The 16,758-nt window shown below is 40.4% G+C and overlaps 1 protein-coding gene across 1 annotated transcript in view; it reads right to left on the bottom strand.

The window, feature by feature from the left end:
* gnai2b (guanine nucleotide binding protein (G protein), alpha inhibiting activity polypeptide 2b) overlaps positions 1 to 16,758 on the bottom strand; it is a 43,831-nt gene that overhangs the window by 7,452 nt on the left and 19,621 nt on the right. Inside the window, exons 2-3 of the mRNA XM_027146550.2 lie at positions 4,192 to 4,234; positions 625 to 766 (exon numbers count right to left, since the gene is read on the bottom strand). Coding sequence (XP_027002351.1) covers positions 625 to 766; positions 4,192 to 4,234 — 185 coding nt within the window. The remainder of the gene's footprint in view (positions 1 to 624; positions 767 to 4,191; positions 4,235 to 16,758) is intronic.

Raw genomic sequence — 16,758 nt, 5'->3', positions numbered from 1 at the left:
GGATGGGTGGGCGGACACACGGAGACATGAATGGATGGACACACAGACACAATTACAGTGGAACGGACACGAACAGATGGATTGACAGACACAGACACGGACGGACGGACATACACACACATGCACGCAGACACACAGAGAGACAGACACACACCAAATCGTCAGTCTGGAAAACTGAATCCAACCAGTAAATAACCTTTAGCTAAGAAAATGAAACACTGGAATTCTAACAAACTCTAATACTGAACTGTACGCTCCTGAGATTCGGTTGTGATTCACTGTTCAGCAGAAAATTAATCGCTCAAAACCACAAATCATTCTGTGGGTGAGCCGCTGTTAATCTGTCTTAATAACAAGAGATCTCTCGGATGTTCCACTTTTACTTTTAAAACCTCTTTCTTGCAGATAACATTAAATGGACAGATTTTATTCTAGCATGGAACATTGAGCAATTCCAAGAAAAAAAAAGAGGCTTTGAGCATTTAACCTTATTAACCCAAGCAGCTTATATATATATATATATATATGGGGGGAAAAAAGGGCAGAATGGTCTACCGCTAGTTTACATTCCCGTAAGCTACAAATCAACTTCACTGGTTTATTGAAACCTTTCAATTTTCTTACCGTTCTCGCTGAATCTCCATAATCGATCTTGAGGTTACTCATGGCTTTGATGATGGCCATTATAGACTGGATGGTGTTGCTGTACACCACGGCTCTGTACTGCTTGCATTCGTCTTCCGAGTAGCCGTCTTCGTGGATGATTCTGGAAGTTGAAAGATATCAGGCATGAGACAGGAGAGCGGCTTTTTGGTCAACGAAGCCTTCGGTACTTGAAGATTGTGCAGCTTTTCATGCTGAGCTAAGACGTCTTTATAGAGACATTACAGACACTAGAGTGACGTGACATATGGCTAAGTACGGTGACCCATACACTGAATCTGTTCTCCGCATTTAACCCATCCAAAGTGCACACACACAGCAGTGAACACACACACACACACACACACACACACACACACACACACACACACACACACACACACATTTATTCTTTAATGTAGTTTTCCAAAAGGTTTTTCATGTGAGAGCCTATTAGCGCGATGGTGCGGATTAACATGAAGCGTCGCCACTATTCAAATTGGAAAGGTGAACGGATTAACTGACTAAAGCTCTGCTGCATCGCTCTCTTTGAATGGCATTGTGGGTAATGTAGGAATCATTAACAGAAGTGAAAACAGACATGCAAATCCCTGATACTGATTTAGTCATTTTATTACCAAATAAGTCGGCCGCTGTTATTATTAAAGATTCAGAAGCTCTTGAGCAAATCTCTCTCTAAATCTACACAACCACCATATAAAGAACGATTAGAAAGGTAGATTTGCTCAGGAACTTCTAAATCCCAGCTTCATGCAAGCCATTAAGCAGATACAGGGTTAACAGAAAACAAAAAGGGATAATAGAGACTTTGCTCACTAGCCCACAGATCCCCAACGTATAACTACAGCAGAGGAAGAAATATGGACCAGTAGCGGGCTATTATTTTTCCTCTGTAACATTATGTGGCCTGTAGCAATGACAGGACGGAGGTAATGTCTGTGCAAGCTGCTCTGTGGCCATTTTTATCTTTCTGAAGTGTAATAATCTGGGTTTTGAGCTTTTTACGTTCCCTTCTCATAAAAAATGGATCTGGAGCCTAACTGCCCCAGAGTAATGTGAATTATTAAACCATTCAAGGCCATCTGAGTGCTCGCCTGCATGTACACGTGTGTGTGTGTGTGTGTGTGTATGTGTGTGTGTATGAGAGAGAGAGAGAGTAACCACAGCCTTTTAATTGCATTGACAGTATTAAACAAAAGCAAATGAATCACAGAGAGAGGGGGTGGGGGTGGAGGGGTGGGCACCTGCTTTAAATAATAAACCTGAATAAAAATGTACATTATTCATGCTGACTTTCCGAAATAAAAGCCCATCAAACTGCAGTCATTTGTTTTTCAAAAATAAACAGCTTCCAAGTGCTTGGATCATCTTTGTCTCTGCGTGTCAACGGTTTCTTTTATAAACAGCTGCATCTTCATGTTCATGGATTTGTGAGAACTTAATGCCTTTTGACAATAGTAAAATTACAGCACCGCCAAAAACCAGCAGGTTGATTAGAGCAGTAGCGCTCATCAGATGGAAAAATCTAGACAGCCGAGCCTTAATTTCCTGTGGAAAGGTGCGTTTGTTTATGATGATTCATCATAGCATCCAGTCCATCCAGCATGCTACACAAGTTATTATTTCACTTGATATACGCCGGCTAAACTAAAGGGTGGGGGGATTAGTGGCTGCTCCTGTAGATGAGCATGACCCTGAGACCTCTTCAGTGTGGTTACAGTAAAGGTCAGACTCCTCGAGGTAAATCGAAGCTGAAGCAAAAGCCACTCAGTGCGCATTTGCTCTCTTTAGCGAGTCGATATGAATCTAGAAGGCTGAAATGAAAGAAAGGCCAGTGAGCTCCTATTCATCATGCTGCTGGATTTTTACTGAACCTGACAGATCCATATGGTTTATACGGTTTCAACTGAATTAGACTCCATTTAGATTGATTGAGGAGTTTCGTTCCAAAATGCAGCACACAAACTCACCTGCAATTCTGCCTTTAATTACGGATAAAAGTACGCTCGTCCGTTTGTTTTTGCTTTTGACAAATGCTAGGAGGCTCACCCGAGGGCGAAGCTCATCCGTTTTATAGAAAAGTACAAGAAGCAAAATCATGTATAAATTGTTCCAGGTTGCATATATAATTTTCTAGGGCAGGGAGTCTTTATAAACACCCTTAATAAAATGACAGTCAATACAGAGCTCCATGCTCACACTCGTACACATTCATAGCTGTGGGAAATATATAGCAGCCACTACACCTACTGGCACCTACTGATTTTCCAGAAGAAACCGGAGCTCGAGCTCAGGATCGAATCAAGGACCAAGAGCTGTGAGAAGGCAAAACTAGCCACTGCATCCTCCCCACTTATTACACTTAAATCATATTACACTCAATGGCCACTTTATTAGGAACACCTATACATTCATCCAATTACCCGGTCTGCTAATCGCATGTACAATCGTGCAGAAACAGATGAAGAGCTTCAGTTAATGTTCACATAAAACATCCGAATGGTGAACAGATCTCATCTCGGTGACTCTGACCTTGGCATGGTTGTTGATGCCAGACAGGCTGGTTTGAGTATTTCAGAAACTGTTAATCTGCTGGGACACAACAGTTTGAGGCTATAGAGAGGACAGAATCACTGAAACAGGACAGAGCAACACTGGAAAATGACCTTTTCCTACCCTAATAGTGTTTCTAATGTAGTCTCAGCTTTTTAAACGTGGCTGACGAGAGCGGAACCCAATGTGGTCTTCTGCTATTGTAACTCATCCACCTCAAGGTTCAGTGTGTTAAGTGTGTTCTGAGATTCTCACCACATTTGATGGTGGTGGTGGTGGTGGTGGGCGGGGTCTCACTAATGCTCTTTAACACCCACAGTTACTCGCTTGATGATTTTTGTTTTTCACACCTTTTCCCCCACTTGTGTGAAAATCCTAGGAGATCAGCAGTTACAGATTTACTCAAAGCAGCATTTCTGGCACTTACATCCATGTCACAGTCAAATCACTGATCATATTCCCCCCTTCTGATGGGTTATATAAATACTACCTGAAGCTCCTGACCAGTATCTGCTTGTTTTGGGGCAAATAACATGGTGATTAGATCACTGGATGAATGAGCAGGTGTATAGGGGTTCCTAAATAAATTGCATGGAAAAATAAAAAAACAATATCTCATGATATATTAATCTTGGGGATGTAATCAGTCTTCTCAGGCCGCTACACCTATATTATGATAAGTTCCCTCTCATAAGAACAACAACGGTCAGATAAGCAGCACCAAAACTACGACAGCTTTTCAGAGTCATAAAAACACAGCTTTCATTAATCATGAGCAAAGCAATTAGCTAAAAGCTCAGTAACAAAAGGTCTTTAGTTTGGAAGAGTGCAGCATCTGGAAACACTGGGCTACAAAGGAAATGCAGGTCCAAGATAAGCATTGTAGTGCTATAAATCTCCAAACTTAACCATCATTCTACCGATGTCGCACGTTCCCTCCTTCCCTCACTCGCTCCATGAAAACATTATACTCACTTCATCTGCTTCACAATGGTGCTCTTTCCAGACTCCCCTGCACCTGCAAAGATAAGAACAGAAACCTAGATTTAAAAAAAAAGTAAACATGAACTTGACTTTAAAACTGTTCAAACTCGGAATGTAACTCTACGCGGAAGCCGGCTTCAATAAAAACAAATGATGGTGAAAAGACACGAAGAAGAAATGAGCCACAACAATGACCGAAATGTTGTCAATGGAAAGGCTGCTAATTTAATTATGATTTTAAATGACGTAGGATTGTGTGTATATTGTGTAAACATTCCCTAAAACATGATGTCTTGGCACTGCTGCGAGGAAGAAAAAAAAAACACACAGAAAAGCTTTCACTCCTCCGTCATTATTTGCTCAGGAGATACCGCAGTCGGCTAGAGCAGCATGGGAAATTCACCTAAGCGGTAATAGCATGCACATCTGTAGCAAATACATAAAGTCATTAATGCACTTTTGTTAAATAGTTCAAATCGACTCATCGACCCCTGTGGCTGTCTGCACTGGTGTGCACGATATGTATTGTGTGGACCATCACGTTACACAGTGTTAGGTGGTAAACAGGAAGCAATGTGGCATTTGGTCTAACTGCATGTTAGCGTGACTTAAATAACATATACTGCTTGAAAAATACCACTGATGGTGATGGAGGTGTTTTACACTAGAGCATTAGTGAGATCAGGTAGTGATGTCAACTGAGGATACCTGGTGTCGGTGAGGTTGAGGTTTATACGTGACAAACCATGTATTTATGGAGCTCGCTTTGCTTTGTGCACAGGGGTATTGTCATGTAGGAACATGTTTGAGCCTATTAGGTCCAAAGACATTGTAAACAACTCTATACCATCTGCTGTGTGCTAACAGCTTGGTGATTATCTACTGTACACGTGGCTGTGATGGCCAAGTGTCTAAAAACATTTAGCCATATAAGTCAATGTTCATGAACACAGGAGCATACTGGACACATCTTCAGTAAAGTCTTTATCTTGGTCATGGTCACTCTGGTTTATATGACTAATTTGTTTAATATTTTAGAAACAGAACCAAGTAAGATATTTTTAAAATGTTATGACACAAACAAAAATAGTGACAGACGGAGCGAACAGAATTGGTCAGAATTCACTTGGGGTGTGTGTGTGTGTGAGGGTAGAGTCCTACTAGAGTAGACTTTTTATTTATTTTATTTATTTATTTTTTTGTTGACAATACTGGTTCTTATAATCAAACAAATTCAGTCAGGCAAGACATATTATAGTCTTTAATGTATCCCGTCATATCATTATAATAGAAGAACTTCAGTGCATCAGTTGATCAGACACCACATCTTGGCAAAAATAACAGGTTCCGTTTACCATCTAAAAGAATCTGCACACTGTTTTTATTTGATTTGTCTCAAAGTGACTACACTGCTGGAAGACTCGAGAGTCCTGAACACTTCTTGTATTGACTCGCCACACCAAACGATTAGATCAAGCAGTTACAAAATGTTCTTGCACAAGCTGATTGCAAAAACATGGCAACCAAAGAGGTTTCCAAAACCCAAAATGCCCCAGATTTGCTTTGTTTTATCTAGTGTTTGTGCACAGCAGAAATATAAGACATGCGAAGATGCAGTAACAAGAAAGTGTTTTGATGGCAGTGTGTCAGTCATGTTTAAACAGCTGAACCTTTGCTGAATCAGCGACGCGCTAAAATTGTTCAAGATGTGTGTTTTAAGATGAGAAAAACAAACCTGGTGGTGTGGTTTTATTACACAGAGGACTGAATTAGACTTAGTGCACTAGGAATAAAGAGAGACAGAGAGAGAGACAAAAGAGAAAGAGGTATTTGAGGGTATTTGTAGCCCATCCCTGGTGTCCACCTGTCCCAGGTGTGTCACTGCAGTTCTGTCAGATTCAGTCGTAGCGCATCATGTTGCGTCATGTACACCCGTCACAACCTCTCTGCCTCACTCTTCACCACCTCAAAGGAAAGAATGGCTGATAAACGGCCCGGGAAGACATGAGAAGGCTCATGGTACACGCACCAAGAATGTGAATGCTCCATCTTGTAACATCACATCTATTAATTTTCGAAGGGGAGTTGTGTGAAAAAAAAATTATATATATATGTGCAAAGGATTATGGGATAGTGAGCGAGCAGTACCTGATTCAGCAGATGCTTCTTAATTCACCAAACTACGCCGCAAGCTCATTTCTGAATGAATTAGCAATTCTTTCTTATATTACGTAGGTTCATTTGTGAGCCTTTCTACATCGATAAAAAAATAAGTGTACCTATGGCGTGAATATTGAGATCTGCAGCGTTCAGCCTGGCATGCAAAATGCCGGTAGCTCTTGGTGCAAGAGGTGTGTGGTGTTTTTTTGTTTTTTATTAACCATGTTCTCACAACACCAAAATACCTCACCTTTAAAATGAATGTGCATGAAATATCGAATGGTGAATATGTGTCGAGCGTACACGCACCCTTAAGGACAAACCTTCACTCCTAAACTACACTTCACACTCTATCTTTCAGCCCACTCATGATTCAGTAGAAATCGAGACTCGTTTGCTGCACAGTGCTGTTGGCAGTCCTCTCTTAAATCAGTGTGAGAAACGCACTCCCTCCCATCACAGCCATCTGGTAAAGCTGAGCAACAAGGCTGGACCAAATGCTAATTCATCCTACATGGTGCATGATGAAGCACTTCCTACTTAACCAGGAGAAGGAAACATTCAGCTAGCTAAATACACAGGTATCGAGTAGTCCTGGAGTCTCCTGCTCCTGCGTGTGTGTGTATATGTATATATATATTTTTTTTACTTCAGTGGACAAGTACGTGTCATTGCTCAAAGTCTAGAACGCCGCAGACGTTTAAGAGTGGCTGTTATACATCTCTTACACAGCAATACTGAAGTCTCCATAAAAGTCAGAAATGCCTCATTAACTCCTTCACAGAGGGATTCAAATTCTGGTAACAGTCTCACTTTATCCTACACACAAACACACTTGCACAGACACATTATTACGTGTTTTGAGCCATAACAAAATGCTTCTAATTAAAAAAAACAAAACACACTTTGTTAGAGGATATAATTTAGATGTAGAAAAGCAAAGTGACACTGAATTAATGTTTTGACCCTGCAATTAAAATGGTCATGTCTGTGGAGAAGCACATTTGCAGCAGTAAATAAATAAATAAATAAATAAATACATTTATTTAAAAAACACCCAACAGATTAAGGAGTTTGTTCCAATCCACCAATACAAATGACATCAGCAGACAGGGCAACTGATACTATTCAGGCTTTTTTGTTGCTTTAGAAGAAGGAGGGACACCGATTTTACCGACGGCACCTTTAACGGGAACGCATCAATCCCCGAGAGCTAATCCGAGGCAAAACGTCATATAGAAGTTTGGCTTCTTCGGGGTCCATTTCCACTAGCAAAGCAAAAATAAACAGAATAATTGCCCGTATAATGGCTGCAATAACGCACTCGCAACTGTGCGGTTATAATGACTATCGGCTCTGCTGTGATTAGCTGTGGCATTTCATGACTACAGCTGAAACACAGCTGTGCTGATAATAAGTAGAATTGCACAATTGCTCGTATGATATTCCCCAAGAGTTAAAGTACCCATATACAGCGTAGATGATCTCTCACATTGGAGGCATAACCGGAGGAGAGGTCCTTTTAGATATCTCGCGAAAAGTATTTACATTTCATTTTCACTTTGCAGAAAGTACAACTTAGTCTAGTGATTAACGTAGCATACAAGCTAATTAAATAAAGGAACGATTCGAGTTAAATACGTTCTTCATTTGGTGATCTCATGCATGGAGAGAAAAATAATAATAATAATAATAATAAAATAAATAAAAAAGACAAGATACAGGCCATAAAAAAAAAACTGGTTTAATATCTATTTTACTGCATACTTCCTTATTGGCTGCTTCTTCCTTGCTTTCCTCTGAAGCTGGGGATTTCCACTCATTACGATCGAGCGTGTTGTGGCTTATAAACTTGAGTATCGACGGCATGGTATCATCTGAGGTCGAATAAAGATCTGACAGTAGAACAGGTTGTGTACATGACAGGACTATGTAATCGCTTACTGTAGTATCTTTGTTGCTTTGGATATCATTGAACACAAAGGAAACTGTCTGTTCTACTGCCAACTTTAAATAAGGGCTAGGATAAAATCAGGGTTTTAATAACTCGCATGTGACTCGCACTTTTTATTACTACTTTACACACCTTAATAAACAATGCTGTATTTTTTTTGATGCAGTTTAAACTGTATAAACAGCCACAATGACAAGAAATTACTACATTTTTTTTCCTCCTTATTTTTTTATCCTACAATGTCTACACAATTGTTGGTCATTGTTAATAGATTATATTATGCGGTTGAAGCTCAGCTGACAAAAATAAACAAATAAATTAAATGAGTATTCTAATGAGCACTCTCATCTAATAAATGAGTATTTTATTGTATTATTTAAAGTAACAGAAGAGAGAGAGAATTGTTGTGTTGCAGAACGCTTAACAGAAGTGCACTGTAACCTGTAACATGATGCCATATACACGATGGTAGAGGTTTAAGGGCAAAGTACGCCAGTTTTCATGGGCTGGTAGCGAGTTTGTTGCAGCCATGTTTACAAAAATAACAGGTCTAAATTGGGGGGGGGGGTGTTGGTATGAAAAAAAATACTGAAGCACTACTTATTTATTAGGGTAATTACAGTTGTGTCTAATTAATGGCTGGGAGTCAATGACTTCACTGAACAGTCATTCATTTAAGTGGAAACTCAAGAAGGTCTTTCGGTGACTTATAAAATAATACTCTAGCAGTTAGAGACTGCTTCTTGTCCAGACTCTTTATTTAAAAAAAAAAGTCTAAATCAGTGGACAGTGTAACACAACGCAAGAAGCTCTAATATTTATTTTGATCTGCTATGTGATCATCTCGTTCTTAATCAGCAGAGAAAGCACAATGGTTAAAGCACTAACTTTAAAATGTTTCCAGAACTGATAACACCGTGTCAATGTGGAGATAGATAATAAGTTCCCAGGTTGCGATTGTGACCTTAAATGTGAAATGCACAAAGAGGAGAGAAAACCTCCAAATAACAAGTGGCAAGTGTTTTGAAAGTAAAACTCTTTACTGTTGCAAATGATTTGGAACAAAGGAGAATCATAAAGTCAATAAATAAAAACACAAAGTCATGGATAACAGCTCCAAATAAAATACAGTAGTTTATTTTGAACAATACGCTTTAACAGGATGTTCTGTTATGTTGGTTTTGTGTAGCCAAGACTAGGTAAACCTACACCAGCTCTAAATGTAACCAAAGCATATTGTACCAAAACAAAAAGGACAAACAACGACGCACAACCGGTACCCCCTTAAGACACAAAGTCAAATATTTACATCCCACAACAGACACCCTCGAGAGCAAAGGTGTTAAGCCATGGAGCATAACACCACCTCTCTAGAGATCTAAGGTACAATGCTAATACTCACTAATGGCCAAAAACCACAGCACTTATAATTGATCTCCGAGGAACATAATGGAAACAATTACCTTGTTTATTCGCTTTTCCCAACCTGATGTAAATAGCAAAACAGAGTTTAATTGGATGTGATCTGTGTGTTATTGTCCATGGAGGACCAATTAATTAAAACTGAAAGAATATTCATTATTTTTATTACTTATCTGTGCTTACTGAGAGCAGGAAAGTGGAGAACCGAGCTCAGGTGAGAAGGAAATGTAATCGGGCGACTGACTCGTCTAATTAACAAGAGGTCAAATTTACTAAAATCGCAAGTCATCTTTGTGGCTAAAATGGATGGGACTAGGACAGGGATAGCCCAGTTACAGCAGCTGCATGTGATATGAGCCCAATGCAAATTCATGTATGAGGTACCAATACAGATTGAAAGCCTCCTGAGAGAGAGAGAGGCGCAAAGAGAGAGGGATGATTGTATGTCCGGGTCTTACTTCACAAAGGCCTCTGTGAACTTGCCTGGCAAAGTAGACAGGCCTCTTCTGTTTGGTGTCATTTGGATAAGCAACAATAAGCATCTAAATGAGATCCCAAAAGGCTCTATAGCAATTAGTGGTGGGAGATGACCACAGTGTCCACACTTTTACCTCAGCCAACAAAGACAGAAGACACCCTTCAGAGGCTTCGTGTGAAATCATTCATCCTTCAACCAGCTGCAATGCAACACCCCAGTTCGGATCCAAAAAAACCTGACACTTGACACTAGTCATTAACATATTTGGATAATCTAATTCAGCTCTGAAATGTGATTAATGAAGCCTCGTTTTCTAAAAGACCGTTCCGTAATTCTCCGACTGTTTTCAAAAGAAGTCGCTTGAGTATATTGGACTGCTAGCAATACTCTCACAGCTATGTGCTTTGGCATTCAAAGACACTATTTAACTACCCAAGAGAGCGAATTCGGAGCGCTCACATGCTCTTAATCCAATTCAGCAAGCTGAGTGAATACAGACAAGATGCCTGTTGGTACATGTGTGTTTGTATGTTTACGTGGGTTCCCCAAGGCTCTCAAACTATTAGCTCCCGATAATTAACAGAGCAGAAGTGTTCGGTCAGGCTAGAGCCTTTATTCCTAGCAGGGTGCCACCGGCACAAGCTGCTGCCTTTTGCTTTTAGTCGACATGCGATGATGAAGCAGGTTGGTGACCGAGAGATAGACGGTGTTATAAAGGTTATCCTTGTTTCTCTCTAATGCAGGATTAACAAACCGAGAAGGAAGGATGCTATTTGCCCCATCCATTCTGCTTCATTCATCAGACCAACTGGGAGACGTGTTGTAACATGCTCGGTGTAGATCACATTGGATGAAGTGCGGCTGAGACGTACGATAGGGAGGATGTAAAATGGAGGACTGAGATAGATAATAAAAAAGAAAAAAAAAGGATGGTAGAAGCCAACTAGGGAAAAGATAAATGGCAAGCGAGATTAAATGTGAGAAGATGGAGCTGGAAGGAAAAGAAGAGAAAATTATTAATGGAAATGTGGAGTGCGGAGGACTGAGACAGGGGAAGGAAGGGAAATGATATTGATACAAGTGGAAAAAAGGGAAAAGAGAAAAGAACAGAGAGATTGATATACAAAGCAAATGACAAAAGGGGAGTGTTTGAATTCTTACATAATCATTATAAAGTAACAACAAAAATCCAGTGAATGTTTTTTTCCCCCCTTTTTCTAAAATCTATTCTTGTGTCGCAGCTCTGCGTAGTTCAGTAATGCGTGGTGTCACAGCAGTGTTTAATTTCATCAAGTTAGTGGTCCAGAATACACTCACACAGCACATTGACCCTCAGAACGGGCGGAAAATGTCTTGAGTTATTCTGACCATGGCATGATTGCTGATGCTTAACAGGCTGGTTAGAATATTTCACTAACAGCTATTTCCTGACATTTTAACACACAAGAGTCTTTAAAGTATACTCAAAATGGCACAATAAAGAAAATCCAATGAGCTGGAAGAAATTGTGAGAGGTCGATGAACAATGGCTAGACTGGTACAAGCTGATTTAAGCTCACATCATACCTCAAGGCAAACCGAGGCTGTTGAAGGTACAGGCTCACCAGACATACTAGTTTTAATCTAGAAAAACATCCTGGTCTGATGAATCTCGATTTCTGCTGAGACACACAGATGGTAGGGTCAGAATTTGGTTTGAACAGCATGAATCCACGAACCCAATCTACCTCGTGTGAACAGTCCAGGCTGGTGGAGGTGGTGTAATGGTGTGGGGAACGTTTTGCTTTGTGACCTGGTTCTTTATCCTGCAGTTAATGTCTCAGTTTAGTTTCATCGGTTTTCAGTGCTCTTCCCAGTCAAGGGATCTGAATCCAGTAGAAGACCTTTGGGATGTGGTAGAACTGGAGATTCACAGCATAGAAGTGCACCTAAAGGAACTGCATAATGTAGTCATATCGACATGGACCCAGATTCTCACAGGAACGTTTCCAGCATCAGGTGGAAACTGTGGCACAAAGAACCGAAGCTATTCTGAGAACAAAGTAAGACACTATGCAGTATAAGTATAGTGTTCCTAATAAAGTGCTCTCTATTGCAATTTTGGTATCTGCAATATCCAAGTCAGAAGCATACAGCATGCAGACGAGCCCTTTAACAAATAAAAATATCTGCAAGCACTCGGACAAACCTCAGAGGTTCCAGATTTACTATGAGGATACAGTGCACTATATCAGTACGCTGTATAAGACACCTTAAGTTTATGACCACCAGACCTTCAGACACACACATCAAACTGAAGTACAAATGTCTTCATTTTATCCTCTGCACACTCTGTTGGACGGTATATTGCTCGATGCTGCTCTATGTGCTCTACTGTAAAGTTTTGTCCGTCACGTGGTGCTTTGCCCTGTCTGTATTGTTCTGTTTGTTTTGCAAACATGCACTTTATGTGGAACAGTGTGACTGTACTAGTTCCTAGTTGTTTTATGCAGCTTCATGGTTTTTTTTTATGTACACCAGCTACATAAGGTTGAAACGCCAATAAAAAACTTGACTTAACCAATCGACAAGTGTATTTTAGCAATTCTATTCACAAAGAAGGATTCCATGACTGTGTTGCTAGATCATGTGATTTGAATCAAGACGACAACCATTTTCTCATTTGTGATAAGACTCTTACATCAGCTCTTCTTGAACAATGTGAGATCGGCTTCAGCGTTTTACAAAACTGTTAACTTGATTGCGGCTCTGCTGCTACCATTAACACACTCCACACAGCTGGAACGCTCACATTAATCCCTAAAGTGTTAGAAAAATCATGGCATCTGCTACTGAAATAAGGCCAAAGATAAACAAAGCTACACGACTAGGATTTCTACTCGGAATGAAAGCAGACGAAACATTAGGAGACTATAATGATGCTATATTAAGAAAAACAGGCAAGACAGGAAAAAGTCTGCGGTGCTTTAATAAATCAGACCTTCACTAGACTCGTTTTTTCATCTTGTTCTCACCGGCAGATAAATATGTAGGATTTGTGTTTGTTTTCTTTAGAATCACAGTTGCCTGGTAGATTAGCAAATAGGTTCAACAACGTAAAGTATAACTAGCTAGCACTTACACTTAATTACATTACTAAAGCTGCCCCTTTAAGCTGTATTAGGCTTCTGGGCACCAAAACACTAAGCTTTTAACTTGCCTGGTTGGATAGCTTGTAAACGTATTATGGAATAGAATTGAATTAAGGCTCTCATTTAAAAAGGTGGACACATTCACATGAGCAGGTGATACAAAAAGTGTATAGCCTGAATATAGAAATGAAGATGTAAAAATATCTAAATGTAAACAGATGTACAATAGCAGCTATGAGCAGAAATGTACATAAGATATATTAAAATAATTAAAAAGAGAAGGATTAAAGAATATGTCTATTGGAGAGAAGAGAGTTTATTGCACATCTAGTGGTTGTTTGTTTGTTTGTTGTATGTCTAGTATGTTGGGAGTGTTTTGATTGGAGTGATAATGTCTCCATCAGCTACAGTTTAGTTCTATAAATGGCACTTGGGTAGAAACTATTTCGAAAACTATTTGTCTACACCTGAGTAATATAATGAGATGTTAAGAAGGTGGCATACAACACACACTATGGAAAGAATTGGAGCTAATAATGCTGCACACGCCCCATGCACTAAGGCTCACTATGCTGTAACAGGAGTGAAACTCGGACAGATCTTGTAACATGGCGTCACTTATAGACACTGAGCGCTGTTGCTTATTGCAGAATGTTTGCACTAAGCTTCGCAGCTGGTGAGAGCCAGTCCGTCACAGGCCAAAGCTAGTTAAGCTAATTAAAAAAAGAACATGTATGTTGTCGTTATAAAAATTAGTTAAAGTCTAGCTGCTGTACTGTCAAGAAGCGGTTGTGGACCGGGAGCGAAGCACGACGAGGTTGTGGACTGGGAGCGAAGCACGACGAGGTTGTGGACCGGGAGCGAAGCACGACGAGGTTGTGGACCGGGAGCGAAGCACGACGAGGTTGTGGACCGGGAGCGAAGCACTGGGGTTCGACTGGGCTTTTAATGGTTGTTTTAGGAAACCAGTAGTCATTCCTTGAGTCTCTGGCTGCCCTGCAAACCACCTCATTCTTCTTCTCTCACCCGTTTCCCCCCCTCCTTCTCTTTCTCTATGTTGCTCCCTGAGGGAACACGGCCACATCCCTCAAATGTTCATGTGGACGACCATCAAGCATGCCTGTCTTATCAGATCAAAGTTCACAGAGTGAAAGTGCAATCATGCAGGCATTCACACACAGGGGTGGAGAGAAGAAACAAAAACAAATCCAACAAACAGAGCTTGGTGAAGGCGACGCAAAGGGCTCGCAAGGACGCGTCTTCTCAGAAATTCGGCTTACAACCTTCAACGTTAAAAAACATAAACCCTATCTAGCATTAGCACTAATAAATATTAATGCTTTCCTAGGGGAGCAGCCAAGACATGACTTTGAGAAATTGTTTATCATGCGTACATGAAGAGGCGGCACGCATCTGATATTCAGCACTGGTATCAATGCCAGCGCAAAAAAACAAACAAACAAACAAACAAACAAAAAACCCACATGGATATAAAGAGCTTTATTTACACATGCGTAATTTTACTGATTTTTCAGACTCCCTGTATTTCTAATATTTAAAACGAAAAAAAAATGTTGTTAGAGTTTAACATTAAAAAACAAATAAAAGGAAAGAAAAATAATAATAAAGGATGTGGGCCGATACTTGAGGTTTCAGTATTGGTATCGGAACAGAAAAGATGTACTGTGCTACTTGAACTATACTGAACTGTAATTCTAAAGGCATGGCTCCGTCATACACACTGAACAAGACACGGTTTTATGACCTCGTGTGGAGAGCTGTTGAAGCAGACAAGTGATCTGAGAATCTATTGAAACACCGTTAACTCTTGGTCTTTCCGATTCATCTACCCACTAGTGATAGGTTAAAAAAAATACATTCTCTTTAAGGCAGCAGAAGGTCAGTACTGTAGGAGCAAGCTCGAAGAACTTCAATCTTGTTTCCTAGATCAAAAGTACTACTACTACTACTACTACTAATAATAATAATAATAACAACAAAAAAAAAGCTAATTGAATCAATACTGTACTAATTTTTAATGCTTATATACCAGTCGGACATCAAGTCCCCTAAATTCTTAATCTTGTATATCTTTTACTAGCCCCTTCTCATCAGGCGTCTATAGCCCCTTCTCATCAGGCGTCTATAGACCCGAGCCCTAGACCCGATCTATAGACCCGGTGTTGAGCATAAAGACAGTACTAAAGAAACGAGACATTAACCTTTGCACTGACTTTTTGCCATTACTGCTTGGCAAAGCAACAGGATAAAGAACCCAGAATTCCCTGCCGTTCTGTTTGCGCTTGACCTTTCCTGTTTAAAGTGCTGGTCCCAGGTTATTCAAGTTCGTCTAGCGCATCAACACGTGCTCGAACATCATAAGTGTCCGAGAAGTTTATTACCGCTGTGCGGTTTCTGACATTTCTTCAAATGTAATTTGCAGCCGTGACTCACAGAGAGATGTGAAGCAAAGCTATTATCTGTGCTACACCTCCGACCGGCTGACGCTCAATACTCTAAGCAAAGAGGGGGAATAAATCTGCCGGTTTCTCGCCGCACAGCTGTTAGGACTGCATAGTAAGTTGATCAGGCCAGATTTTGCTCTCTATATGAACTGGAGGAACACTTGATTATATCCCTCAGCCTTGCGCTCGCTCTCTGCTGCTCTGTTGCAGGTGTCCCCTCAGACTGGAGCTGTAATGATGTCTCCAGGGCATCACGAGCGAGTCGTGTCTCCAGAGTCTTTATAATCAGCCAACTTAAAGCAAGCCTGGAGGGAATGCTTGATTAAAACCGCTGCTGCTCCGAGAGGTTTACTTCACTTTATTTTATTATTCCTTCGCACGTTCTGCTATAGTTTCCTCATTAACCGCTTTCTGCCTTGATGATCTGGAAAACCTCGGGCTGACGTATAGTCTTCTGTTACATACGGACGTAAAGCTTGACGGTTCTCGCCATCGTCATTTGGGCCTACTTGTCTCTTTCGTGCTCGTTTTAAAGACAGAATATTCTGCTTCTTTGAGCTCACGTCTTTAAGGCTTAAAGGAAAGTGGTGCTCAGTTCTCCTTCGCTGAATTACAGCTTGCGTATCTTAGGCTACACTCTGCTATTAAATGAACTTAAGTTTGACTTGTATCTGTCTTCACGCGCTCGCTGCCGAGTGTTTCATCAGAAGTGAAAAGCTTACACCCTAAAGAACCTTTGTTGCAGAAGAATATTTAGCCAATCGTGTGACAGCAGTGCAATGTATAAAACCAGGCAGTTGTGCTCAGATTAATGTTCATGTCACACATACAGAACGGGGAAAATTTACAGTGGCATGGTCCTTAGTGTCAATCGAGATGCTTTCTGTATTTTACTAAAATCTGATCTGGATTTTCACACCCAAGCATCGGTGTAAATAAAAATCGATA

Source organism: Tachysurus fulvidraco, chromosome 5 (assembly GCF_022655615.1).
Source record: "Tachysurus fulvidraco isolate hzauxx_2018 chromosome 5, HZAU_PFXX_2.0, whole genome shotgun sequence".
In the NCBI taxonomy this organism is placed as follows: domain Eukaryota; kingdom Metazoa; phylum Chordata; class Actinopteri; order Siluriformes; family Bagridae; genus Tachysurus; species Tachysurus fulvidraco.
This window is presented reverse-complemented; position numbering and strand designations above follow the sequence as displayed.